General features: G+C 43.7%; 1 protein-coding gene and 1 pseudogene across 2 annotated transcripts; one reads left to right on the top strand and one right to left on the bottom strand.

The window, feature by feature from the left end:
• Positions 1-544: 544 nt before the first annotated feature.
• Positions 545-4,528, bottom strand: LOC100281095 (outer mitochondrial membrane protein porin). The gene is made up of 6 exons (NM_001154014.3): positions 4,321-4,528; positions 4,172-4,239; positions 1,829-1,939; positions 1,651-1,737; positions 1,255-1,463; positions 545-1,170 (listed from the first exon to the last, which is right to left on the bottom strand). The coding sequence occupies exons 1-6, from the start codon at positions 4,364-4,366 to the stop codon at positions 864-866; spliced, it is 828 nt and encodes a 275-aa protein (NP_001147486.2). The 5' UTR covers positions 4,367-4,528; the 3' UTR covers positions 545-863.
• LOC100383514 (acidic endochitinase pseudogene) lies at positions 4,510-13,204 on the top strand (annotated as a pseudogene). Its single transcript, NR_159469.1, has 15 exons — positions 4,510-5,103; positions 5,206-5,520; positions 6,924-7,096; positions 7,721-7,899; positions 8,023-8,172; positions 8,358-8,438; positions 9,121-9,502; positions 9,610-9,698; positions 9,886-10,061; positions 10,249-10,307; positions 10,624-10,788; positions 11,505-11,542; positions 12,146-12,202; positions 12,664-12,764; positions 12,858-13,204. The product of NR_159469.1 is annotated as an acidic endochitinase pseudogene (transcript).
• Positions 13,205-27,859: the final 14,655 nt, after the last annotated feature.

Below are 27,859 nucleotides of genomic sequence, written 5' to 3'. Positions count from 1 at the left end.
GTTTGTGGGGGGTGGTTGCTACTTTGCTAGCCTGTCACACACGCTCTGCGTTCTCGACACAGTGAAATAAAATGCTCTCTAAGGTTGACCACAGTGAAATAACAAACAGCCAAAGCCTATCTCCCTCCGATCTTGAATATACCAATAACCCCATTTCAAATTAATTAGCCTATCTTGAACACCATATTTAAAAACGGAAGGGCCATATACTAATCCTAATCTGCCATAGACGTGTCCAGTCCAGAGCTTAGGGTATGTTAAGCTGGATTATATAGTGAAAGAGTACGAAAATAAAATATCATTTTAAAATCACAAATAAGCTAAAATAAACTAGCATCGGATAGCTTATTTGTAGTTCCAAAGTAATATTTTACTCTCTTACTCTTCTACCATAATCCAACTTATATAATTTTGAAGGGAACAAACAAGGCCTTAATCCCATAGAGACCACATGCAGTTCCTGCTCCCAACAAAGCAACACCACCATATATGCATATGCGCAGAAGAAATGAGCTCCAAACAAGTGGTAGACCGTAAAGAGCGGTAAATCAAACACCGCACAAAATTAGCATGCTAATCCTGCATGCAAAAGATTACCGTAGCGTCTACTCAGTAACACAGTGGCAGAGGCCTAGGTGCTAAAGAAGCGAGCACAGTGTACATCTACCGACGGCCAGATGCTTCCAACAATAAAAGCAGGCAGGTAAAATTCCTGTAGACGACCCATCCGGATCTAAGCCACAGTGCTCCAAACGTTTGCCAGAATAACAGAAAAGGTTCGTGGAACGGATTATTGGCTACAGCTTTGCGAAAAACAACCAAAGAATTCAAAATTCACCAACAATCGCTGCGGGGTGATCTGATCAGGGCTTCAGCGCAAGCGCCAAGCCAAACTTGGGGGGTCTGTCCAGAGCCTTGGTGTCGAATTCACCAGAGATCGTCAAGAGTGACTTGGGTTTAAGCTCGTGCTGAAGAAGCGCGGCAAGCGTTCCATTGTTGTTGAGCCTTGCCTTCACGGCTGTCTGAGAATCAACTGTGTACAGTCCACCAACTGTGAGTGTGTTCTGATTTGTTGAAAGCCTCCGGGTTAGCTCAGCCACAGCTGAGGCCTTCTGTTTCTCATCCAGGTGATAAACACCTGACACTTTAATGGTGTCACCTTTGTCCGCCCTGTAAAAGTAGGCGTGGTGTATCAATATTCAATACTTGTGTGCCAACCTCAGCCACTCAAATCACAGTGAAACATGGGCTTACAGAATGAATGCAGCATGGTAGTCTGGCTTGGTTACACCAATTGCAGCAGTGTACTTGGTAAATTTTCCCGTAGCAGTGTCATACCCAGCTTCTGCACCAAATGCAACTCCTTGAGCACCTACTGTCCCAGAAAGATCAATCACTGGAGAAGGCTTCGTGCCAACAACAGTGGCAAAAGTTGCATTCTCATGGAAGTATTGCAGCTCCACCTGGTACAAAGAACACATACACTAAAGGGCCTGTTCTAATTCAATAACCAAAACTTGGAATTAAGAGCATGTTTGGATCCCATCAATTGAAACCAATATCTAGAAAGTGCTTTCCTTTTTATCATTAGATTAAATTACAGTTCCTCTCAATTCCTGGAAACCAAACAGGTCCTAATGGAAATAATACCTTTCCATAATTGTAGTCAGGCAGCTTCACAGAAGTGACAAGCTTTGTGCATGGCAAGGCGTCCAACACGGTCAATGTAGTAGAGATCTGAAGGAATCATATAAAAGTGTTACAGGTTTACGTCTAGTTATAAGCTACAAAGAGTAAATGATAAATTTAAGTGTTTCATGCCACTAACATTTGATTCAGTGTCCACTTTAACATCAACAGTGGTATTCTTGTACTTGTAAACTGAACTGACATCAAGAGAATAAAGCCCTCCTTTCTTCACAGCTGTGGAAGTCAGGCCCTAAAAACGGATAGCCATGAGAAGCATGTTCATAAAGACACAATTCATATATAAAGAAAATAAGTTCAAACAACAGAAAGTATACTAGTATTGCCATATAGCAGTTAACAACAGAACTTTTTTAACTAACTTTGGACGGTATTTTGATAAACATGTTTCAAAATAGTGCTGTAGAAACATAAAATGAAAAGGATATGCAAATATACCCGTTTAACATGTTTCAAAATAGTGCTGTAGAAGCATACAATGAAAAGGATATATAAATATATCGGTTTACTGTTGCTGAAAGAAGCAAAATGATGCCATATCACAGCAAACAGAGTACACAAGATCATAACCCATACATTAAAAAAAGTGAATACTCAAAATAACATTATCGATGTGGTTTCAACGGCTTACAGGGCGGTGAGCAATTATTATCCATACAGTTGCATGTACGTCTAGTCTTAGTTTTTCAAATTTACAAAAGGACCTCTAGCCGAGTTGGTTAGGTGGTCTGAGTAGCACTCCTCAGGTCCTGGGTTCGACTCTCCATGGGAGCGAATTTTTAGGTTGTGGTTAAAAAAAAATCCCCTCGTTTGCCCAACGCCAAAGCACAGGTCTAAGACCTGGCCCGGTCAAGGTCGTACTCACATGGGCTACGGTGTCGATGTGTATGGATGGGGCAGGGGTTCGGTGGTTTTCTCAACCTACGTGAGATCTTCTTAATATAATGTCGTGGGGGCAGTCTTACCCCTGCAGGTCGAATTTTTTTAGTTTTTCAAATTTAAGATGAGTAAATTAATTGATTGTATGTCTATCTCCTCATGACCAATTGACAATTTGATTCAGTAATACATTACTGAATCACCAAGTTGCACTTTAATATAGTTAATATATCATGCTCAAGTCAAGACAGATTTTGTGATAGTTCAGTTCAGTAATACATTACTGAATCACCAAGTTGCACTTTAATATAGTTAATATATCATGCTCAAGTAAAGACAGCTTTTATGATAGTTCAATTCAGTCAGCGAATGGTAGTTGCTATAGTAAGACTGATCATTAAGCATAAAGGCAAATTGGTCCAGGCATATCCAATATGGGTGCCAGAATCCAACCTATTTTTGGGCGCCTGATTCAGCAATTTGCCAAATATAACTTAAGCTAATTTTAAGAATATGATCATGGATACATTTTGTGAAATAAAAAAACTTAGTACACCAAATGAACTGCACACATTAACCGATGAAATCACAAATCAGGTTTGAAGCAGGAAGAAAATGTAACTGCACATCCCATCATTGGATACACTAACTGGCAAGTATCAGGTATCAACGCTCAAAACACTAACATGGTGACACCAGAGATGTGTTTGTGTTGGTAAGATACTGACAGATACGAGAAATTTGGCAAGTGGAACTACCAAATATTTATGACAACAGAAATGTATAACAGAGCATGTCATGTACATATGCCAACACAGTGAAAACATAAGGCAGCAACAGGAGAAATCGTGATAGGTTGTACTAAAACAGATAGAATTTTCTAAAGAACACAAGCAACTAAAAGTGCAACTCTACCGAAACCAATTCCAACAATGACGTTAATTGCTTCAATAGAATACAAGCAGCTACACTTATTCAGTACTTATGTAATCAGAATGGTAGGCAGAACTGCAGAAAGAGTAATATGATGGTGCAATGAAGAAACAAGGCATGAACAACAGAAGAATTTAAAACAAGCAAGTCAAGAACCAACTCATTTCTTCAGGCACATAAACCTTAGCAACTTCACAAATCAGTATAAGCTCAGATCCTGACCACCAATGTACCAGCGGAAACAAAGGTCAAACACAGAATCTAAAATACACCTGCTAGTGTCGGCAGTACTTAATGATCGTGCTCAAGTACTCAACAAGCAACTATCTACAAGGAAATGACCAAATTATAATTTTCCATCGTTCAGTCACAGTTAACAAGCACCAGACACTTTGTACCCTCAAATACCAACACGCAGAACTACAGATACAACTACCACATAAATCGTAGACAAATTGGTAGGGCAGATTCAAAATTAGCAACGTAACAAACACCTAACGAGACACACTTAGCGACCAGCCTGCGTACCGCACGGCGACATCCCGACGCTGAACACAGCCACAACTACCAGATCAGGCGTCACGAGCACGGACAAGCGAACAGGAACCAGGCAGCATGGAAATGGAATCACACGAGCGCGGTCGGATCTTACCAGTCCAGAGGCGCTGGCGGTGGAGATGGTCAGCTTCTGGTCGTAAGTGTAGTCCTTACTGAGTAGATCTGCAGATCACAAACCACAAACCGGGAAATCCGAGCTAGTTAGAGAGAGATGACGACGATAGCGAGGAGACCAGGAAGTACCCTTGGCCTTCTTGCCGATGTCGGAGAAGAGGCCGGGTCCCTTCATAGTGGCGGCGGCGGCTCGGTGAAGGGACGGAAGTGGAGGAAGGAGGCGGCCGCCGATCGAAGGCGACGAAAAAGGAGAAGGGCGACGAAAAAGGAGAAGTCAGAGGCGCCGCCAAGAGGAGCTGTGTGCCTGTGTGAGCTGTGGGGATTCCTGAGCTGTGGGCACATTGGCCTGGCGCACGGTTCTGCCTGCCTCCGACATCCTCCCCTTGCCTCGCTCTTGGCCGCGCAATTCCAGGAACCCTCCATCGCCGCCCACCATCATCGCACTATCTATCGCCGCCCGCCATCATCGGCCCGCGCAACCACCCCATGCGTCGATGCTTGCCCCGTCCCCGTCCCTGCGATGCCCGCGGCCAGGGGGATTCACAGCCTTCACCGTGCCGCCGCTGAACCACACCTTCGCTCGCGGTGCCTCTGCCCCCGCTCTCGTCCGCCGCCACGGGCGCCGCATCATCCCCGCCCCTCCCTCGCCCATCCCCTCCGGTCATCCCGCCACCCCCCGCGTCGCACACACACCCCGCATCTGCTCTCCTGTCCCTTCCCCTCCAGCGATTTCGCCTCCCACCCGTGCTGCACACACCTCGCTGTCACTTCTGTCCATCCCACCTCCCCCCGCGGTTGTGTGCTGCCCAGCCCATCTCCGCTCCTCGACAAGACCAATGGCGGTTGTTGCGTCCTCCGCTCTGCACGCCGTTGGCGCCGTCGCCTCCGCTAAGCCCAGATCCATCGCCCCCGGTACCTGTACTCTCCCCCCCGCAAGCTAATCTCCTTACCCTGTCGCCTCCGCCGCGCCAACCGGCGGGTGACTGGCTTGACCGATCTACGTCGCTCGTGCAGCGGTGGCGAGGAGGAGGAGCGTGCGCATGGATCCCCAGCATGTCGCGCGATACCCGTCCCCAGCCCACGCCCCCACCTAGCTCCCTAGACGCACGCACGCAGGCGGCGGTGGTGCCCATGGCTTCGTGGCTGTTGCTCCCCTTCTCCTTCCCGTGGCCTGCCCCGCCCCCACCCGGCTACTCCTCTTGCCGCAGCAGCGGCAGCGATGGTGGCGGAGACAGCGGCTATTGGAGGCCGACCGTCGTTGCAGCCTTCGCAGGCGCGCAAGTCGGCCGCGCTCTCCGTCGCCGCTTCGCCGGCCTCCTCCGCTCACCGGTACCGTGCCTCGCCTCGCCTTTCATTTGGTTGTAACTTGGGATGCATACCATGATAGCGTTTACTTAGTCTGTTCCCAACCAAACAGGCTTTAGTCTGTTGTTGACTGAGCTCTCACGGTCATTGTTGATTGGATGGAGATTTTTGTGTGTGTGCTCGATCAAATACTTAATGTCAAGTAAACCTTGCTACTCTAGGAGGTGCGACATCTTGATGCCTTGACGAAAATGGGTAGCTTTTGGTTTGAAGGATCAGAATCGTTTGCAACATTCCACATTCTTGCCGCGATAGGGAATGTGTTCTCTGCACCTTATGTTTGCAGCTCTGCTCTATTCAGTGGGAATGGGTCAGGGGGTAGATACATCAGTAACGAGAAGTTGTTGTCCAGACAGCCTTGTGGAATCAATTCCAAGAAGAGGCTCTAGACTAATGTCCTTCTTGCTCTTAATGTCCTGTAAGTCGGTGGACAATTTGAGTTTATGTGATAGTAGCTCCAATCCTATGGTACATTTGTTGTTTAACACCCTTCCTTTTGCTCTCAACGAAGCGCTTATGTCGCTCAGGTAGCATCACAAGGAAAGCTTCTTATGTGGGGAGCCAAGGTTTGTGTCTTGGTTGGAATTTCTATTTCAGTTATGCGCTGTTAATTTCGTTAATCTAATACAGTTATGACCAACATTTGCAATGAAAGATCAACAGTCTGATTGATAGAGGACAGTTTTGGCGTTTGGCAACATCATCTCTACTTCATGCAAATCTCACCCACCTTGCAGTATGTTTTTATGTTAGAATTGGGTTTTATATTTCATAGAAAAAATATCAGCTAACTTCCTACCTGTTGGATGTTGTCATAATGATGCAATTCAATTGTTTCTCTTTGAACTCTATTGGGCCCATGGTTGAAATGTTAAGTGGTCCTAGAAGATATCTAGTTGTTTATTTAAGTGGTCCTAGAAGATATCTAGCTGTTTATTTCAGTTCGGCGCTGGCAGTTGGATGGTAGTGCCCTGATCTTAAGTTATCATTCTTTTTAAGCTGTAAATTCTTGTCTAAATAAAACAGGCTAAATTTTCTCCAGACGATGTAATTCTCTAATGTTTAATCTTTTAAGCATTTCTACTGTATGACATCTATTTTACATGTTTATCTCAAGCTGCCGCATACTATTTCCACGGTTTGATTCTTGACGAGGGAAATACCTCTCTCGCACGGGTACGTAGAGCGGAGGACCCGTGCTCCGCGGTGGCCAAATGGCTGCTTCATCGTGGGGGAATTGCTCCTACTCCGATCTCCATCGTCCTCGCTCCATCGGCTACTCCACCGCCCGACATTGTCCACGTCGGAGTCCATGTTCGGCGTCTCCACTTCCGCCTCCTGATCCGCTACGCGTTTCACCTCGGCAGATGTCAAAGTAGGCGTTTCGCCGTGGGAGACAGGCCTCCTCACGCTCTGCGGGTCCGTCAGCCGCACTGGTGCCTCTACGGTCTCCTCCTGCTCGCGCTCGTGGTACGCGCCACCCGCTCGCGGTAGTGCTGCGTCTGCGGCCATTGCATCGACCGCGTCGTTCCCTTACTAGGTGAGTGCCTACAGAATATATTTGTGGTCCATTATATTTGCGTACAGAATGTATTGTTGCCTTATAAAAACATGGATTGCACCAGAGTTTGCAGCTGAAATTCTTAATCTTCCGTATGCATTAGGAATAAAACAGAAATGTAATTAAATGTATAGAATTTTTCTTTACAGGAACTGGTATAATTAGGTGAAGTGTGAATTTGTACCATAATTTTATACACATTTTAGATATACTCCCTCGGGTCAAAAACTCTTGCCAAATTTGAGTTTGCATATTCTTTGGAGTACAATTTCCAACGCCTGGGGTTGATCAAGCATTCAAGTAGCCTGGCCGACAGTCCCCATTCCAGGCATCAACCAGGATTTAGTGTCTAGAGTTCCATTTTTTTACTGTTATTAGCTGCTATTTTGACTATCTTCTGTAGGCACTTTTCCCATTTCCCCTAATGTCGACTGCCACTAGAGTGCTGAATATGTTGTCGATGATCCTTGGGTTTAATAAGATCATCTTTAAGCTTTTCCATAAAGCAGCACCTCTGAAAAAAACTGAACTAATAAATTAAGTTGTGTCGTATGATCCGATATAGTGCCTTTATTTATCTTATATTACTATTTATTTGTGCAGGAAACCCAGACATTTCAAAGTTAGAGTTTCACAGCTTGCAGTGAATTTGGGTTCTTTTTAATTTGTTGCTTTAGTATTGAATTAACGTATGATCATTGTGGTTTATGGTTCACATTGGAATTTATGTGTTGTTCGTGCTTGATGAATTTTCTCCAAAGGAACAAGGGAGACAATGAGAGGTGTGTAATATGAACTCTACCTAATGCCTTGTTGCTATACAAAATGTCCCATATGTATTCTTCTGTACTCTAATCTTGTTTGTTGTTGTTGGTCATCCTTATACTTTCCCCCACTATTGCAAGGCGATGTTGAAGCTATCGATCCCGGGAATAAAGCTGCTGCGGAACCGGTGGGAGATGTAGCTGCGCTATCGTCAAGGCTGGCTAGGAGGCTACTACATGGATCATGGTGCCCTCCTCGGTGCCAGGGGATATGCTTGGATCAGAGTAGGGGTAGGTGAGGGTGAGGATTGTCCATTTATCGCCTACAATTTCTTCAATACCATTGATATTTAAGTCATCTCATCGAGCTTCTTTATATATTATTCCGCAACTTAATCTATTTTCTTGTCCCAAAAATCATCACCACATCTAGTTACCTTATGTTGTTTTGATTTGTTGGTCGCTGCTCCTTGGAGAACATTCATGCTATGGACACAAACTCAGGTGGACGTGGTGTTCGACAATTCAAAACATACCTATTACATATATTGGAAAAGGTATGCTTAATGGTTGGATCTAGATTGGATGCTCTTAATAGTTTGGTTGCACACTTGCACCAAATAAGTGATTTTACAGGATATGTTTGACAATCAATGAAATGGCATTGCTTTGATCTTTTGCTTATAAGTTGGTTGTTCAGTTCCCTAGATTAAAGAAAAAAGGGTGTCTACTAAGTGGTGTTTATGTGGTAGATTGTAGTACACAAGATGAATTAGTTGACTGTATCATATCAGAATCCGATGGATTTGATCTTATTTTAAGTTTGACGTTTGCCATTAGTATTGAACATAGTTCTACTGTGCAAGTACTTCACCTGCATTGCACTCCTTTATGCCCATTTTTGGGAACATAAAGTAACTGGATGTGCACTTTGGATTCTGTTGGTCTGATCTCTAAATATCTGATCTCTAATTCAATTAATTCAATGCGCTTAGTCATATAAGTTTGTTTAAAGTGATGTGCTTTGTTGCTGATTCAGTGTGGAGCTGCCTGTATATAAAGCAGCACCTCTGAAAAAAAACTGAATATGTTGTCGATGATCCTTGGGTTTAATAAGATCATCTTTAAGCTTTTCCATAAAGCAGTACCTTTGAAAAAAACTAAACTAATAAATTAAGTTGTGTCGTATGATCCGATATAGTGCCTTTATTTATCTTATATTACTATTTATTTGTGCAGGAAACCCCAGGCGTTTCAAAGTTAGAGTTTCACAGCTTGCAGCGAATTTGGGTTCTTTTTAATTTGTTGCTTTAGTATTGAATTAACGTATGATCATTGTGGTTTATGGTTCGCATTGGAATTTATGTGTTGTTCGTGCTTGATGAATTTTCTCCAAAAGAACAAGGGAGACAATAAGAGGTGTGTAATATGAACTCTACCTAATGCCTTGTTGCTCTACAAAATGTCCCATATGTATTCTTCTGTACTCTAATCTTGTTTGTTGTTGTTGGTCATCCTTATACTTTCCCCCACTATTGCAAGGCGATGTTGAAGCTGCCGATCCCGGGAATAAAGCTGCTGCGGAACCGGTGGGAGATGTAGCTGCTGCGGAACACGAAAGGTATTATGCCAATCTGTTTTTGCTTTTCCTAATATATATGAACATGGATGAATCACAAGCAACTTCCTAATATATATGAACGCAAATGAAGTTTTGCATTATTTAAGTTTTAATCAAGGAAATGGTCCAAGGGTGCATCACTGGAATAAGCTCGAGACCACAAGTGTCATATCTCCTCTAATCTTTACTCTCTCAGGTATATGCATGCTTGGCATTGTCTTAATTTATTTATCACTTCTAAACTAAGAATACGTTAAGCTCTTCATATTTTGTTGTTTATCCTAATTTGTCTCCATTCGGCTTCATAGTCTGGTGTCTATCAGAAGCTACTCCTTTCTACTTAAAAGGTTTCAGCCATGGCTGTGCTGAATTTGCAATGGTAGGTTCCAGTTGAATATGTTCATTGCTACAATGAAGCCGTTTTGTTGTTTGCTGTCCGCCGCCGTATTCGGGGTCTTCGCCTGCCTCTATGGGCTCAGGGCGGACAGGGGCCTACAAGATCTCCTCGGGCCAAGGAATCGTTCCCCTCCGGCGACCTCCCTCCTCCCTTTCGTCTCAGGTGAGTCTACACGCACCGCACCAGATCTTTATCTGGCGAGATCCACTTGTTGATTTTGGTCGTATGCCAGTCAATCGATGGAGGATGTTGGAATATAATGACCAGATCTACGCAATCCTTGCCTTGTTCCTTCCCCACGATGGTCGCTCAGATCCTCCTCGCCTAACCTCTCCTTTTTTGTTTTCAGGCCTTCCACTGTATCTCCATCAAAGCGAAGGATCAGAGGCTACTCCGTTAGGAGGAGAGGTAAGCCGATTGCCTTTGTATGCGTCTGTGCTATGCTCTAGGTTGGGATTAGTTCTAGCCAAAATAAAGGGAATAAGGATGCTATCAAACGATGTGAAATCATTTCTCAGGGTTGCCTGTATGGTTGCTTCTATATGTGCGTATAAGATGCCTGTGCATAGGCGTGCAGGCGCGCCCACCACCTGTCACATATAGTCCCTTGCTGAAATAGACAAATTAGGATGGCAAACCTTAGGTTCGGTTTTGATTTTTGAAGTACTTTGCTGCCATGTCAACAACAAAAACGTTCTGTTGCTGATTGGTTCACATCCTGCAGGAAAGGAATTGTGAGCCTTGTGTTGGAGAAGTCGAAGACTGAGAGTATATGGTGGCTCCATTGGTGTCCATGTTAATGGCTGGCGTGTTCTAGAGCAACTCGGGGTTGTCGTAGAGCTTAGGGAGACTTGCCAACCTTAGGGAGACTTGCCAACCTTGTCATCGCGTAAGTTTCTGTCTCTGCATGGAAATCAACATGTGCCTGATGAACAATCTATTAGTTTCTAAAGATTTCTTGATGCTTTGGTATTTTTAGAAATGAACATTTCTTATAAAACAAACTCTGGATTCCTCTTTGACTGAATCTACTAAGGCATTTTAGCTGGATAACTATTTTAATTTATTTGATTTTTTCCAAGTGTTCTCACTCATTTGACCCGAGTCAACACAAATTCTCTTTATCTTGGTGCAGCCATCGGTCTCTTGAGCCAGAAAAATAAATTATAACATGATTTCTACTTTCTTCTATTTCATAACGCCGAGATAAACTGTTGTTAATATGTAGATCCTCATTCTCCATGCTGAACCATTTGTCCTGTTTACTTATGCTGATTACACCATAGCATTTCTTCTATCATGAGTGTGCTGGATGTATAATTACTTTGGTCACCCAACACTGCTTCTATTGTCTTGAAATGTAATGCTATAGATATATGTCCTTGATGACAAGGGACTGTTAAAGAATGAATTAACACAGAACACAATCATTTACACTTGACACTACTTGTGCTAAGCATTAACATTGGCTTCTCTCTTTATATACAAGAAGTGTTTTACTTCTATTAAGGATGTGGCTGATGCTTATCTCCCAAATTCTCAATTAATAGTCAAGAATGTACCATGCTCAAGGATACTCATATTGATTGCACCTTGATCATGCAGGTACCATGCCAACAGAATGCTTAGCTTTTACGCACCAGGTGTGTTCTCTTTAGGATTTGAAATTGTCTTGTGATTTCTTTTCAATGAACAGAATTTTGATTTTTCAGACTTCTTTTCTGGATGCTAAGTTGTATATAGAGTAGTTTTTAGTGCTCGCATGTGTGGTTAATCATACAACATAGGTTCTTCAAGCTCATATTCTGGATGCATGCTATTGTTACTTTGTTAGCGTGTTCATAGATTTTGTGTTCAGTTGTGCAAATAACCACCTCATAGCCTTATGCCATGCCACACCTGTTTTAGAGAACATGAAGATAGCTTGCCTCACTTCACAGACTTGTAGATGTTCATAAGCGTAATGTTTTACCCCTAAGTCGTTGTTTCTCTAAACTATTGCTTAGATGTTTTATGCATGTCTATTGGATATCTCAGCTTTTATGACTGGGATAATGGAATCACAATCATGTGTGCTCGCTAGAAACATTCTGCAGCTGTTTAACTAGATGCTGGTTTCTTGCAAAAGTTGTGGTCTGTGTACATATAAAAGTCACTGATGTTTCCTATTTTTCAGGGTCAATGTTATATATTTATTATTAAGAATTGCTCGATGTTTACAATCTTCCTGTTTTTTTACTGTCAAGCGCGTGACGCCATGTGGGAGCAAAGTTGGGAAAATGGATATTGGCGGTGGTCGAGAGGTTTGTGTCTCTGTCTCACACTTAACCCTGTGTGCTCCTGAATGGATTTTTTTTGTGTGTTTGGCGTATAACCTCCCATTGTGATTATTCCTAATTTCAGTAGTTATCAGTAGCCCCACGATTATATTATTGAATTTGTTGTGTTCAAGTGTACTCCAAATAATATATCATGATAGAAATTTAAAGCTTGTGCAGTATGTTTCAGTCCTATGGTAGTTATATTTTGCACCAAACCATTTCACCATTTTTCTTTGCTTCATGATATGACTCCCACTCTCTTCGGTCTTTGCTAATTGTTTGACCCAAAAGTGACCCTGTGGTTTGGGTGAACTTGTGATGTTGTTCTTTGTTTCAGCTTTCTAATTTCTGTTGTGATTGGTTTGGTATGTCATTGATGCTTTCGTTATTAAACATGCTGCTTATATTTTATCTTCATCTATCTGAATGATGTTTCCTTTCAGGTCACTCTTATTGGAAGTCTAGAAATGCCAAAGGATGACATATGGCTTGTCACAGCTATCCTATCTGGTCTGATTGAATAATGTGCGAAGATATAAGTCATGTAAGTGATTTAATTTATAATACCCAACAAAAAATCACAACAACTGGTCTTGCTGATTCATGGAAGCAGTGGCTATCAATTTTTGTGAATCAGATATTTCTTGGCCTCCTATCTTCGCCTCAGGCAGCTGGGAGTGGTTTTATACTCGCTGATGACATCAAGTCTTAGGTGCTTCCATTGATCAATAACTCAGGGAAATATGGAGGGATCATGATGTGGTTCAAGTACTATGATGATCAAGATGGCTACAATTCTTGAGTGAAGAGTGATGTTTAGGTTGTTGCCTGTGGTGTGTCACAATATCTGTGTGTTACTTGTGTGTATGTGAGAAATTATGTGACTCTGGAGTCTGGATAGTGCAATAAGTATTACTCAAGTATATGATTGAATCTTCTGTCATACTATTCAAATTATGTCATATTGTATCTTTTAAGGTATGTAAACATCCACTTTTAGCGATGCTAACAAAAGAATAGAACAACAATTAGTGTTTTCATATAATGTATTTCATCATATTGATTCCGTAGCAACGCACGGGCATATACCTAGTTATTTATTATGTACAACCACATGTTTCAACGATTTCACCTATCACCGTCGGTGCTTTTGTAAAAAAAACTCTTTATAAATTTTTAAATCAAACTTGTGGACTTGCGGTCCAGTCAACCTATTCTATTGACGTCGGTGACTATTATACAAAAAAAATCGATTTACCTATAGCAACCTACATCCGTCGCGCTCTCCATCCCGGGCTACTGGCCGATCCTGCACTTCAAACCCTAGATCTGTCGTGATCCTCTCCGAGGTAGCGGTTCTCGTCGTTAAGCCACTATATATCAAACTCCCTCGCAGCACTTGCAATCGCAGCCTAGGTATGTCGTGAATCCTCTTCGAGGCGACGGTTCTCGTCGCTAGGCCGCTAGATCTCGGCCTCCCAAGCCGTGGCCTAGCAGCAATCGCGGCCCCTCTATGTGCGCGTCCCCAACGCACGCCCTTGCTTTTGTCTCCACTGTTTGTGCCGCCCTCCACATCATTGACCTTTCCCGCTCCCGTGGGTTCTGTCGGTGTCTAGCACCGGCAATGCCCTACGTGACATCACACGCAGTGCTTTTGTTCGTAGGATGGCGAGATCGATGGGTAGCTCGATGGTTCGTGCCTTAGCACGACGGAACACATATATTTATATAGGTTCGGGTCGCAGAGATGTGTAATACCCTACGTCATGTGCGTTACTATGGTTGAATTGCTCTTGAGTTAAAGGTTACATAATGTATGAGGTCTATGCTCTAGCTAGCCTATTAGAGGATACAATCATTTTGTAAGGGGTCCCTAACTCGTCTTATTTATCCGACGAGGTTAGGGTTACAAGAGACTAAACTGACTACTGTCGTAATGCCTAGATGCGTGAAACCGACTCCGACTCACATGGTAGTGTGTGATCCTCTGTGGGGTTTATCTTATCCCTGCATGCATGGGGGTTGGTTGCGATGCTTCAGGTCCACGTGTTTGGATTCCCGCGTCTCTCTCTGGCCACGTACAACTGGTCATCCTGCGTGGTTTATTCTATCTGTACCATGGAGGACCTTTAATGGCCCACAAACTGAATCCTGGTTGCACGGGCCTAGGGGATATCTATCCCCCATAGGCTTGGCCCCGAGAATCGCTCACCTCGCTTCCGTCTCCACCTCCTGCTCTGCCCTCCATGTCGTTGACCTCTCCCGCTCCCACGGGGGCGACGACACAAGCATTGTTACCTCAATGACCTCGACCTCTCCAATGGGGCTAACCTCGAAGACACCATCATGGCTAAGGTGGTGTAGGCCATGGGGCTCCGGAGGGTGTGGGAGGCGGCGGTGGGGGGTGTAGCTCGCCAACAAGCTCAAGATCTTCAAGACCGACAACTTCGATCGTGATGCCTCATGTAGACTAAGTGTTAGACCATGAACGAGAAGGTGAACCTGCCTGCATACCATCTCTGATCTATCCACCTTGCGAGGTCTAGCTCGCTGGATCCATCCTACAACACTTGTTGTTAGGGTGGGTTGGACTACGAGGTGGTGGAGAGGTCTTGTTTTGTTTTTGCATGGTGGGGTCTATTGGACTATGCAAATGTGATCTTTGGGACAGTGGCTGGTGTTGGAATTCGAGTGAATTATACAATAGGGTTGATTCTGATCTCTGGACAATTTGTCATTCTAGAAATGCACTGTCGAAGAGAAAATCCTCCGGCTGAGTGGCAGAGAACACCCGCCCTGATCCTAAGATGAGGAGGGGGCCTAGGAATTGCCTCATTAGCTGGAAGAACATGAAAACACAGGAGTTAGAGTGGTTCGGGCCGTCGGAGCATAATACCCTACATCCACTGTAAGTTGTATTGCTTGGGAGTCTCCGTGTGTTGTCTGTTGTAACATTGTGTGCTCTCCCTTTTATAGTCAAAGGGGGGCACATACAAGGAAGTCGAGCCCCTATATGTGGGCCTAAGAATAAAGTAATAAAAACATACTACATGGAACAAGTAATGTCGTCGACGGACAGGGATCTTCTCTTGGTCGCCGTGTAGATTCCTGATAGGCCTATCCTTCGCCCTGTCTCACTAGTGTACGGGCGAAGGCGCTGGTATAGGCTGCAACATAGGCTGGCATGCTGACGTGTGTAGGTGCGTTGCACAGTCGCCCGTGTTTTCACGTCCGTCTGGTCATTGTAGGGGACCCAATACCCTACAGAACGATGCTTCATGATGGTGTCATACACGTGTGTGACACAGCAACCATGGTAACGCGCAGGGCTATAAGCGTGCATTTAATGCGTGTGGCGTTGCTATGCTACAGTGTGCCTCGGTAACATGTGGGACGGTCACAGAGGCCTGTCACAAGCCTGCCAATGCTCTACGCTTGGTCAGGGTATGCCACGACCGCCTTGCATCTGATGCAGGCTAAGGCTTAGCTTTCATCGGACCCTTGACTGGTCCGTAGTAGAGCTTGGGGCATGTTCTGCCCTAAAGCACCAGGAGCCCTTGATGATGACCCGGACCCCATATGGAGGGTCCAGATCCCTACTCAGGGATCCGGTTCATACACGTGGTCCTGGACCTTCCAGGGGGTCCGGACCGCGTACATGGGGTTCAGGATCCACCCATGGGGGTCTAGACCCGTTGGTGAAGTCCTTTAGCACACGGTTAGGGATAAATGGGTGGGTACTACGTTTTGACACAACAGTAAGGAGTATCCCAATTTGTGGTACCGACATGCACTTTTGACATTTTGAGGATGTGTGTCAGATTTTCTTTAGAAATAAAATGATGTGATCTTTAATTTTTTTGGTGGACATGGGGAATTCATGACATGCTTTTGGAAATAGTCCAAGAATCCTAAGGGTGTTACTTCAATGTTTGCTTTTTTGGCAACTAGGATAACTTTCCTATATCCTAACAAGATCCATGTGAGTTTAGAATATTTAACAACCATCCCTTTGTATGAGTCTGAGTATTGTTCCTTTCTTGTCTGAATCATATGAAAGGCTACATGTCTTTTTGGGTTTTGACATTTCAGCAAAATTATATTTTTTTGGTTTAATATAACCAATGCATAATATGTCTAATTTGTTCCTACTAACAAAATAAAATCTCTACGTGTGACTTCCATGTTTGGACAATGGACTATTCAATCAAGCAACAAATACAATGCATACATCAAGCAGCAAGAATTAGTTAATCATGGATCTAAGTGGTTGCCATGAGTCCATTACTACTCTTGATGTCCGTGTTAACTTTGTTATCAATTGTACAAGCTAATTTGTTCTGAATTTTTTACATAATACTCAAGTTATGGGTTCTATGATAAATGCTTAAGGAAGTGAGTTGTTTTATAACGACGACCAATCAGTACATGCGCCCTCGCGTCCATAAGGAAATGCCAAGTTGATTTAGGTGTGTTTGGTTGAGGAGTGGAGGACAATGGAGTGACTCTATTCTTATTTTCTAGATGTTTGATTTACAACCAAATATGAGTCAAGCGGCTCTTGCAGTCTCCATACGGGAATATACCATAGATGGTTGGAATGTTCTCGCTCCACCAAAACGACCGGACGTGAGCGCTCTGCCCCCCCCCCCCACACACTCATAGGGCTCTCCAACAAAACAAAGAACGGAACGGCTCTGTTTTATTGTACTCTTCAATAAAACAAAAAAAATAGAGCTGCTCCGTTACAGTTAACTCCCTAACCAAACACCATCCTTACTAGCACCTGATTCATTTTCCTAGAAATGGACGATTGGGTATGATACTTGATTTTTGTTTCTCTTTTCTTTTTCAAAGGAACATCAAATTATTGTGTGGCATCTAAACCAAGGCTCATTTGTTTGTTCTCGGTTTCTTCAACCCCCATAGCGTGAACGACTTGTTTAGAACCACGGTAATATTGTTCATGTGCCTTCTTTACTTCAAATTCCACATGAATCTATCTATGCGATTTAATTTTTGGAAGAGCATTGAAGTAATACTCGATTCTACATCTTTTTTACTTAGTTAGGATCCTTTACTCTTGTAGAATCTACAATCATGCATATTTTCTTGTAGATAGATCATAGAATTGCTGGATTTGGAGTTAACTTGATGTTTTCTTGAGGCAGGACCGACAAGATCTGAAGGTGACAATACATCACGCTGACCGTGGAAACGATTAGCTTTGAAGAGCTCTCTGCTGCAACTGATAACTTTAGTAAGACCTCATGATAGGCTTTGGAGGCCAAGACAAGTCTATGAATGCCACTTACCTGGCATTCGGCAGTCATTCAGGTTGTGGTATTAGTTGTGTGTCGATGCACGTCATTTGCCATATCGTTGACCTCAGTGGCGGATCCAGAAATAGATGAAAAGGGAGGCTGAATTATGTATTGGAGAGACTAAACATGGTCCCACGATGTGAATTCATGGAACCGCTCTGGAGAGGATGCGCGAATTACATGGACATGTAGCTTGATACCATGCATCAGCAATTATGGAGCTTTCTTCCAATAACTATGCTAAAATTACTATAAAATAGTATAGAGTGACAACTTTGTCAAGATATAAAATTAAAATTCTAATAGAAAATGGGTTAAAATAAAAAAAAATCATCATTGCAACGCCGCCTGCGTGGCGACTGAAAACGACAAGCGGTGCCATGCATGCTTCTTCTTCACCTTCTCAGCACACTGCAGGGAGCGGCGCCACCTCGAGTTCGACTACGCAGACGTAAAACAAAGACCAAATAGACGTGCGTATGTACCAGGCTAACGAGTACTCACATAGAGGGCATGTTCACTTTATAGATCATCTTTGTGATATGGTAGATTAGCTGGCCGGGCAGAAATGACAGAAGCAGGAAAGAGCAGAGTTCTTAGGAGACACGGGCTGCTGGACCGGGGCTACAGCCCCGGCAGCCCCGATCCTGGATCCGCCTCTGGTTGAGCTTTGCTATAATGAGTGAATTTTTGTCATGTGTTTATGGTATAATAAAGCAGATTATTTATAGCTTATAAAGAGTCTCTTAAAATGATGTTAGAGGTTGGGGTTGCTTTTGTCAACTTTGGTGTTATTTTGTGAAGATGTGTGAAACATTACAACCAAACAAGGGTTTTACATTCAACAAGCCAAGGTACCAAGCTATTTCCCGGTTATGTGGTTTCATGTATTACCCTTGTTCGGTAATCAGTATTGTTATTCTTACTCTACACTATGGTCTGTGTTGCCATTTAGAATTTGTGTGTACATAATCTCTGCTCCACATGTTTAACTGGACAAGGTCAGGTGGTGCCTACATTTATTTTTAAATTGGCTGCATGTTTTGGCCGTCAACTTATTTTCATAAACCGTTTAACTTTATTTGCTATTTTATTTGTCTAACTATTGCATTATAGCATTTATTTATATGCCTTGATCAAAAAAAATTCATGTTGTTACGAACTCTATGTTCACTAAATGCTATGTAATATTTCCTCTTGTTACTAACTCTATGTTCACTAAATGCTATGTTGTTTTCATTTTCTTTTGCTTGTACATAAGATAGCAAAGGCTCTTCGGGTATTTGTTGGATACATCATATTCATCATACACACCGGTGAAATGATGGCCATCTAGGGAGCCTTCCGTAAGTTGTTCTTCCACTGTTAGGGCTTGTTCGGTTATTTACAATACACATGGATTGGATGAGATTGGAAAAAATTGAGAAGATGTTTGATTTGTTTGGGATTCAAACTCATCTAATCCTACTCAATCCACATGGATTGAGAGCTAACCGAACAAGCCTTTAGCAGTGGATTTTGTAAAGTAGAAACTCTGCGAGAATGAAATGAGAACTTCTGTTTCTTTATTGAATAAAGCAATGTATTTATACAAGGGGAGGAGACACAAAGGAGGGGTCAAAAGCCACGTCCGTACGTGGGGGATGTGCAGGGGCACGTCCCTTTGGGAGACGTCGGTTGCCACCAGAGAGCAACTGATTATATTTTATAACACTCCCCCTTAAGCAGTTGTCCATTATGTATATCCTCCCTTGAAACCTGTAAGCAAAAGGTGGTTTGCAATAATATACTGTGTAATACTCCAAAAAAACCCAGTGGGAAAAATTTGGAGAAAATCAACAGTATATGGTATGTCTTTGGTGTCTCTATCGAAAAACCCTGATAGGAAAAATCAAGAGACTGACATATGCTTGTGTTGACATTGCCTCATTAAAAACCTAACATGAGAAAACATGGTAGTAAAACTCATATAGGAAAAGAGTACAATGTGATGTCAGTATTAGATTAGTCAAGAGATACTCCCCCTGATGCAAGCAAATCTCTAAGTCGACGCATACCAATACCCTTAACACATATCCGAAATGTGGAATAAGGTAGCGACTTAGTGAATAAGTCTGCGAGGTTGTCACAAGACTTAGTTTGCATGACCTTAATCTCACCACTCTGTTGAAGTTGATGAGGGTAGAATAACTTAGGGGAGATATGTTTGGTGACATTGCTCTTGATATAACCTTGTTGCATCTGAGCAACACAAGCAGCATTATCTTCATAGATAATGGTGGGTGATTCAATGGGATGAATCCCACATGATGATTGAATGTGATTAATCACCCTTCGAAGCCAGACACATTCACGTGAGGCTTCATACAAGGCAATAATCTCTGAATGATTAGTGGATGTTGTTACTAGAGTTTGCTTGGATGACTTCCAAGAAATAGCAGTTCCACCATTCAGAAATACAAACCCAGTTTGAGACCTTCCATTGTGGGGGTCTGAAAGATAACCAGCATCTGTGTACCCTACAAGGCTAGGATCTTGATTTCTTCCGTAGAATAGACCGAGATCTGCCGTGCCATGGAGGTATCGAAGAATATTTTTGATTCCAGTCCAATGGCGTTTGGTAGGGGATGCACTATATCTAGCAAGTAAATTTACCGCAAAGGCAATATCGGGCCTTGTATTGTTTGCTAGATACATAAGTGCTCCAATTGCACTAAGATATGGGTACTCAGGACCCAAAATTTCTTCTCCTTCGTCTCGTGTTCGAAAAGGATCCTTATCCCTTTCTAGGGTACGGACGATCATAGGAGTCTTAGACGGATATGCTTTATCCATATTGAATTTACTCAATACTTTCTGCGCATAAGCAGACTGATGAATGAGAATGCCCGTGGGAAGGTGCTCAAGTTGCAAACCCAAGCAAAATTTGGTTTTACCCAAATCCTTCATCTCAAATTCCGTCTTTAAAAGATTGCGTGCCTCATCAATATCACGTTTATGGCCGATGATGTTCAAGTCATCCACATATACTGATATGATGCAGAAACCTGTAGAAGATTTCTTTATAAAGACACATGGGCAATCATCACTGTTAGAATAACCCTTATTCATAAGGAATTCCTTCAGTCGGTTGTACCACATTCTCCCTGACTGTTTTAAGCCATATAGAGATTTGGTGAGTTTGACACAAAACATGTTACGATTTTTGCCATTATTCGGTACAGGTATTCCATCAGGAACCTTCATGTATATGTGAAAGGAAAATGTGCCTTTGGGCCATTTCTAAGTATTTTGGTGATTAAGTGCCAACACAAGTGCTTAAATGTGAATCTATGCCCATGGATGAACAAAGTGAAAATCACAAGTAAAGGTATGTTTCTAAGCCTTAGTACATTGGTTTTGTGTACTAATATATTTGTCTAAGTGTTAGAAACAGAGAGAAGAAGAAAAGGAGAATGTTGGCTGTGTACAGCCAACAGGCTGTTTCGGTCTGGGGCACCGGACTGTCCGGTGGTGCACCGGACAGTGTCCGGTGCGCCAGGCTGCCTCGGGCGAAGTGGTCGCTCTCGGGAATCAGCCGACGGCGTACGGCTAAAATTCACCGGACTGTCCGGTGTGCACCGGACTGTCCGGTGAGCCAACGGTCGGCCGAGCCAACGGTCGGCCGAGGAATCTGCGCGCGACACGTGGTCTGGCCAACGGTCGGAAGGAGGCACCGGACTGTCCGGTGCGCCAGATCTGCAACGGTCGGCAACGGTCGGCTTCACCATTTAAGGAAGGGAATCGGGCACCGGACAGTGTCCGGTGTGCACCGGACTGTCCGGTGCGCCCGACGACAGAAGGCAAGGATGGCTTTCCAGATTTGTTCTCAACGGCTCCTAGCTGCCTTGGGCTATAAAAGGGACCCCTAGGCGCATGAAGGACTACACCAAGCAACTCTTGAGCATTCTTGATCATCCACACTCAGTCTTTGCGCATCCGTTTGTGATTCTAAGTGATTCGAGCTCTGTTCTTGTGAGAAACTGTGAGATAGTCTTTGAGCTCGATTCTTGGCCGTGTGTGTGCGCATTTCGCTGTGGATTTGTGTGTGTTGCTTCCCTCCCTTACTCCGTGCTTTTTGTGAATCTTAAGTGTACGGGCGAGAGACTCCAATCTGTGGAGATTCCTCGCAAACGGGATTGAGAAAAGAAAAGCAAGAACACCGTGGTATTCAAGTTGATCATTGGATCACTTGAGAGGAGTTGAGTGCAACTCTCGTCCGTTGGGACGCCACAACGTGGAGTAGGCAAGTTTTGTACTTGGCCGAACCACGGGATAACCACCGTGTCATCTCTGTGATTGATTTCTTGTGGTTATTGTGTTTTGACTCCTCTCTAGCCACTTGGCCATAATTGTGCTAACACTTAATAAGTTTTTGTGCCTTAAGTTTTGAAGTTTTACAGGATCACCTATTCACCCCCCCTCTAGGTGCTCTCAATTGGTATCGGAGCCGTTCTCTTCAAGAAAGGGACTAGCCGCCCGAAGAGATGGATCCTAAGGGGAAGGGAATCGTGATCAACGATAAGGAGAAGGAGTCCTTCGTCAATGAGCTCAAAGATGACAAGCTTACCGACTCTGGCTCGGGTCATAGACGAAAGGAAGGGAAGAAGAAGAAGACGAGGCGCATCAAGGAGATCGTCTACTACGACGACAGTGATGAGTCTACTTCTTCCCAAAAGGACGACGACCACAACGACTACGAGCAAAGGAAACCGGTTAATTCTAACTTTTCCTTTGACTACTCTCGTATTCCGCAAAGCTCAAATTCACATTTGCTTTCCATTCCACTCGGCAAGCCCCCACACTTTGATGGGGAGGACTACGGATTTTGGAGCCACAAAATGCGTAGTCACCTATTTTCTCTCCATCCTAGTATATGGGAGATTGTAGATAGTGGAATGCACTTTAATAGTTCGGATAGTCCTATATTCATTAATGAGCAAATCCATAAGAATGCACAAGCTACTACTGTTCTTCTAGCTTCATTGTGCAGGGATGAATATAACAAAGTGAGTGGCTTGGATAACGCCAAGCAAATCTGGGATACCCTCAAGATCTCTCATGAGGGAAATGACGCTACCTTGCTCACCAAAATGGAGTTGGTGGAGGGCGAGCTTGGACGGTTCGCGATGATAAGGGGCGAGGAGCCAACTCAAACATACAACCGGCTCAAGACCCTTATCAACAAAATAAGGAGCTACGGAAGCACGCGATGGACGGACCACGACGTCGTCCGACTAATGCTAAGGTCCTTTACCGTTCTTGATCCTCATTTGGTGAATAATATTCGTGAGAATCCCAGGTACACCAAAATGTCGCCCGAAGAAGTCTTAGGAAAATTCGTCAGCGGGCGAATGATGATCAAGGAGGCAAGATACGTGGACGATGCCTTGAATGGACCGATCAACGAACCACAACCTTTTGCTCTCAAAGCATCAAGAAGTAAGGAGGCGCTACCTAGCAAGGTGGCACAAATTGAGGCGGTCGGACTTAATGATGAAGAGATGGCTCTCATCATCAAACGCTTCAAGACGGTGCTAAAGGGTCACAAGGGGCAGCCAAGCAAGACCAAGACGAAGGGAAAGCGCTCATGCTTCAAGTGCGGTAAGATTGGTCATTTTATCGCTAACTGCCCCGATAATGATAGTGACCAGGAAAAGGGAAACAAGAGGGAAAAGAAGAAGCATTACAAGAAGGCAAAGGGCGAGGCGCATCTAGGCAAGGAGTGGGACTCGGATTGCTCCTCTTCCGACTCCGACAATGAAGGACTCGCCGCCACCGCCTTCAACAAATCAACCCTCTTCCCCAACGAGCGTCACACATGCCTCATGGCAAGGGAGAAGAAGGTATGTACTCGCAACTCTACCTATGCTTCTTCAAGTGAGGACGAATCTAGTGATGAGGATGAAGTAGATTATTCATGTTTGTTCAAGGGCTTAGATAGATCTAAGATAGACAAAATTAATGAATTAATTGATGCCTTGAATGAAAAGAATATACTTTTAGAAAAGCAAGAGGATTTGTTGTATGAAGAACATGATAAGTTTGTAGAGGCTCAAAAATCCCTTGCATTAGAAATTAAGAGGAATGAAATGCTTGCTTGTGAAGTGTCAACATGCCATGATTCTATTTCTAACTTAAAGAGCATAAACGATGATCTAAATGCTAAACTAGTAGAAGCAAATAAATCCAACTCTTGTGTTGAATATGTTGAAATTTGCACTAGGTGTAAGGATATTGATATTAATGCTTGTAGCGAACACTTAGTTTCTATTTCAAAATTGAATGATGAATTAGCTAGTCTTAATGCTCAACTTAAGACTAGCAAGAGTAATTTTGATAAACTAAAATTTGCTAGGGATGCCTACACGGTTGGTAGACACCCCTCAATTAAGGATGGGCTTGGCTTCAAGAGGGAAGCCAAGAACTTAACAAGCCATAAGGCTCCCATTCCCACTAAGGAGAAAGGGAAGGCCCCTATGGCTGCTAGTGCTAAAAAGAACCATGCCTTTTTGTATCATGATAGGAGACAAACTAGAAATGCTTATAGGAGTTATAACGAGTACAATGATTCTTCTCATGCTATGTTTGCTTCTAGTTCTTCATATGTGCATGATAGAAATGTTGGTAGAAGGGATGTTGTTCATAATATGCCTAGGAGAAATGTTGTTAATATTCCTAGGAAAGTTAATGAGCCTTCTACAATATATCATGCTTTGAATGCTTCCTTTGCAATTTGTAGAAAGGATAGAAAGGTAATTGCTAGGAAGTTAGGGGCAAGATGCAAGGGAGACAAAACTTGCATTTGGGTCCCTAAGAATATTTGTGCTAACCTTGTAGGACCCAACATGAGTTGGGTACCTAAAACCCAAGCCTAAATTTGCCTTGCAGGTTTATGCATCCGGGGGTTCAAGCTGGATTATTGACAGCGGATGCACAAACCATATGACGGGGGAGAAGAAGATGTTCACCTCCTACGTCAAGAATAAGGATTCCCAGGATTCAATCATATTCGGTGATGGGAATCAAGGCAAGGTAAAAGGGTTAGGTAAAATTGCAATTTCTAATGAGCATTCTATCTCTAATGTGTTTTTAGTAGAGTCTCTAGGATATAATTTACTATCTGTTAGTCAATTATGCAATATGGGATATAACTGTCTATTTACAAATGTAGATGTGTCTGTCTTTAGAAGAAGTGATGGTTCACTAGCTTTTAAGGGTGTATTGGACGGTAAACTTTATTTAGTTGATTTTGCAAAAGAAGAAGCCGGTCTAGATGCATGCTTAATAGCTAAGACTAGCATGGGCTGGCTGTGGCATCGCCGCTTAGCACATGTGGGGATGAAGAACCTTCACAAGCTTCTAAAGGGAGAACACGTGATAGGTTTAACTAACGTACAATTCGAAAAAGATAGACCTTGTGCAGCTTGTCAGGCAGGTAAACAGGTGGGAGGAACGCATCACAGCAAGAATGTGATGACCACATCAAGACCCCTGGAGCTGCTACATATGGATCTCTTCGGACCCGTCGCCTATCTAAGCATAGGGGGAAGTAAGTATGGTTTAGTTATTGTTGATGACTTTTCCCGCTTTACTTGGGTGTTCTTCTTGCAGGATAAGTCTGAAACCCAAGGGTCCCTCAAGCGCTTCCTCAGGAGAGCTCAAAATGAGTTTGAGCTCAAGGTGAAGAAGATAAGGAGCGACAACGGGTCCGAGTTCAAGAACCTTCAAGTGGAGGAGTTCCTTGAAGAGGAAGGGATCAAGCACGAGTTCTCCGCTCCCTACACACCACAGCAAAATGGTGTGGTAGAGAGGAAGAACAGGACGCTCATCGACATGGCGAGGACGATGCTAGGAGAGTTCAAGACCCCCGAGTACTTTTGGACGGAAGCCGTGAATACGGCTTGCCACGCCATCAATAGGGTCTACCTTCATCGCCTCCTCAAGAAGACGTCGTATGAGCTACTAACCGGTAACAAACCCAATGTATCTTACTTTCGTGTATTTGGGAGCAAGTGCTACATTCTAGTGAAGAAAGGTAGAAATTCTAAGTTTGCTCCCAAAGCTGTAGAAGGGTTTTTATTAGGTTATGACTCAAATACAAAGGCGTATAGAGTCTTCAACAAATCATCGGGTTTGGTTGAAGTCTCTAGCGACGTTGTATTTGATGAGACTAATGGCTCTCCAAGAGAGCAAGTTGTTGATCTTGATGATGTAGATGAAGAAGATGTTCCAACGGCCGCTATGCGCACCATGGCGATTGGTGATGTGCGACCACAGGAATACTTGGAGCAAGATCAACCTTCTTCCTCAACCATGATGCATCCCCCAACCCAAGATGACGAACAGGTACCTCAAGTGGAGGCGTGTGATCAAGGAGGAGCACAAGATAATCATGTGATGGAGGAGGAAGCGCAACCGGCACCTCCAACCCAAGTTCGAGCGATGATTCAAAGGGATCATCCCGTCGACCAAATTCTGGGTGACATTAGCAAGGGAGTAACTACTCGATCTAGATTAGTAAATTTTGTGAGCATTACTCCTTTGTCTCTTCTATTGAGCCTTTCAGGGTAGAGGAGGCCTTGCTAGATCCGGACTGGGTGTTGGCCATGCAGGAGGAACTCAACAACTTCAAGCGCAATGAAGTTTGGACACTGGTGCCTCGTCCGAAGCAAAATGTTGTGGGAACCAAGTGGGTGTTCCGCAACAAACAGGACGAGCACGGGGTGGTGACAAGGAACAAGGCTCGACTTGTGGCAAAAGGTTATGCCCAAGTCGCAGGTTTGGACTTTGAGGAGACTTTTGCTCCTGTGGCTAGGCTAGAATCAATTCGTATCTTGCTAGCATATGTCGCTCACCATTCTTTCAGGTTGTACCAAATGGATGTGAAGAGCGCTTTCCTCAACGGGCCAATCAAGGAGGAGGTGTACGTGGAGCAACCCCCTGGCTTCGAGGATGAACGGTACCCCGACCACGTGTGTAAGCTCTCTAAGGCGCTCTATGGACTTAAGCAAGCCCCAAGAGCATGGTATGAATGCCTTAGAGACTTTCTAATTATTAATGCTTTCAAGGTTGGGAAAGCCGATCCAACTCTTTTTACAAAGACATGTGATGGTGATTTGTTTGTGTGCCAAATTTATGTCGATGACATAATATTTGGTTCTACTAACCAAAAGTCTTGTGAAGAGTTTAGCAGGGTGATGACGCAGAAATTCGAGATGTCGATGATGGGCGAGTTGAACTACTTCCTTGGGTTCCAAGTGAAGCAACTCAAGGACGGCACCTTCATCTCCCAAACGAAGTACACGCAAGATCTGCTAAAGCGGTTTGGGATGAAGGACGCTAAGCCCGCAAAGACTCCGATGGGAACCGACGGACACACCGACCTCAACAAAGGAGGTAAGTCCGTTGATCAAAAAGCATACCGGTCAATGATAGGTTCTTTGCTTTACTTATGTGCTAGTAGACCGGATATTATGCTTAGCGTATGCATGTGTGCTAGATTTCAATCCGATCCTAAGGAGTGTCACCTAGTGGCGGTGAAGCGAATCCTTAGATATTTGGTTGCTACGCCTTGCTTCGGGCTCTGGTATCCAAAGGGGTCTACCTTTGACTTAGTTGGATACTCAGACTCCGACTATGCTGGATGTAAGGTCGATAGGAAGAGTACATCGGGGACGTGCCAATTCTTAGGAAGGTCCCTGGTGTCATGGAATTCTAAGAAACAAACTTCCGTTGCCCTATCCACCGCTGAGGCCGAGTATGTTGCCGCAGGACAGTGTTGCGCGCAACTACTCTGGATGAGGCAAACCCTCAGGGACTTTGGCTACAATCTGAGCAAAGTCCCACTCCTATGTGATAATGAGAGTGCGATCCGCATGGCGGAAAATCCTGTTGAACACAGCCGCACAAAGCACATAGACATTCGGCATCACTTTTTGAGAGACCACCAGCAAAAGGGAGATATCGAAGTGTTTCATGTTAGCACCGAGAACCAGCTAGCCGATATCTTCACCAAGCCTCTAGATGAGAAGACCTTTTGCAGGCTGCGTAGTGAGCTAAATGTCTTAGATTCGCGGAATTTGGATTGACTTATAGCATACATGTGTTTATGCCATTGATCATGTTCCTTATGCATTTTGTTGTTTATTGTGGTGCTCAAGTTGTACAAACACTCCCTGGACCTCACAAGTCCGTTGCAAAGTGATGCACATGTTTAGGGGGAGATGTGTTACAACTTGACCCTTTGAGACTAACCATATGCTTGAGTTTGATG

Source organism: Zea mays, chromosome 1 (genome assembly GCF_902167145.1).
Source record: "Zea mays cultivar B73 chromosome 1, Zm-B73-REFERENCE-NAM-5.0, whole genome shotgun sequence".
NCBI classification, from domain to species: domain Eukaryota; kingdom Viridiplantae; phylum Streptophyta; class Magnoliopsida; order Poales; family Poaceae; genus Zea; species Zea mays.
This window is presented reverse-complemented; position numbering and strand designations above follow the sequence as displayed.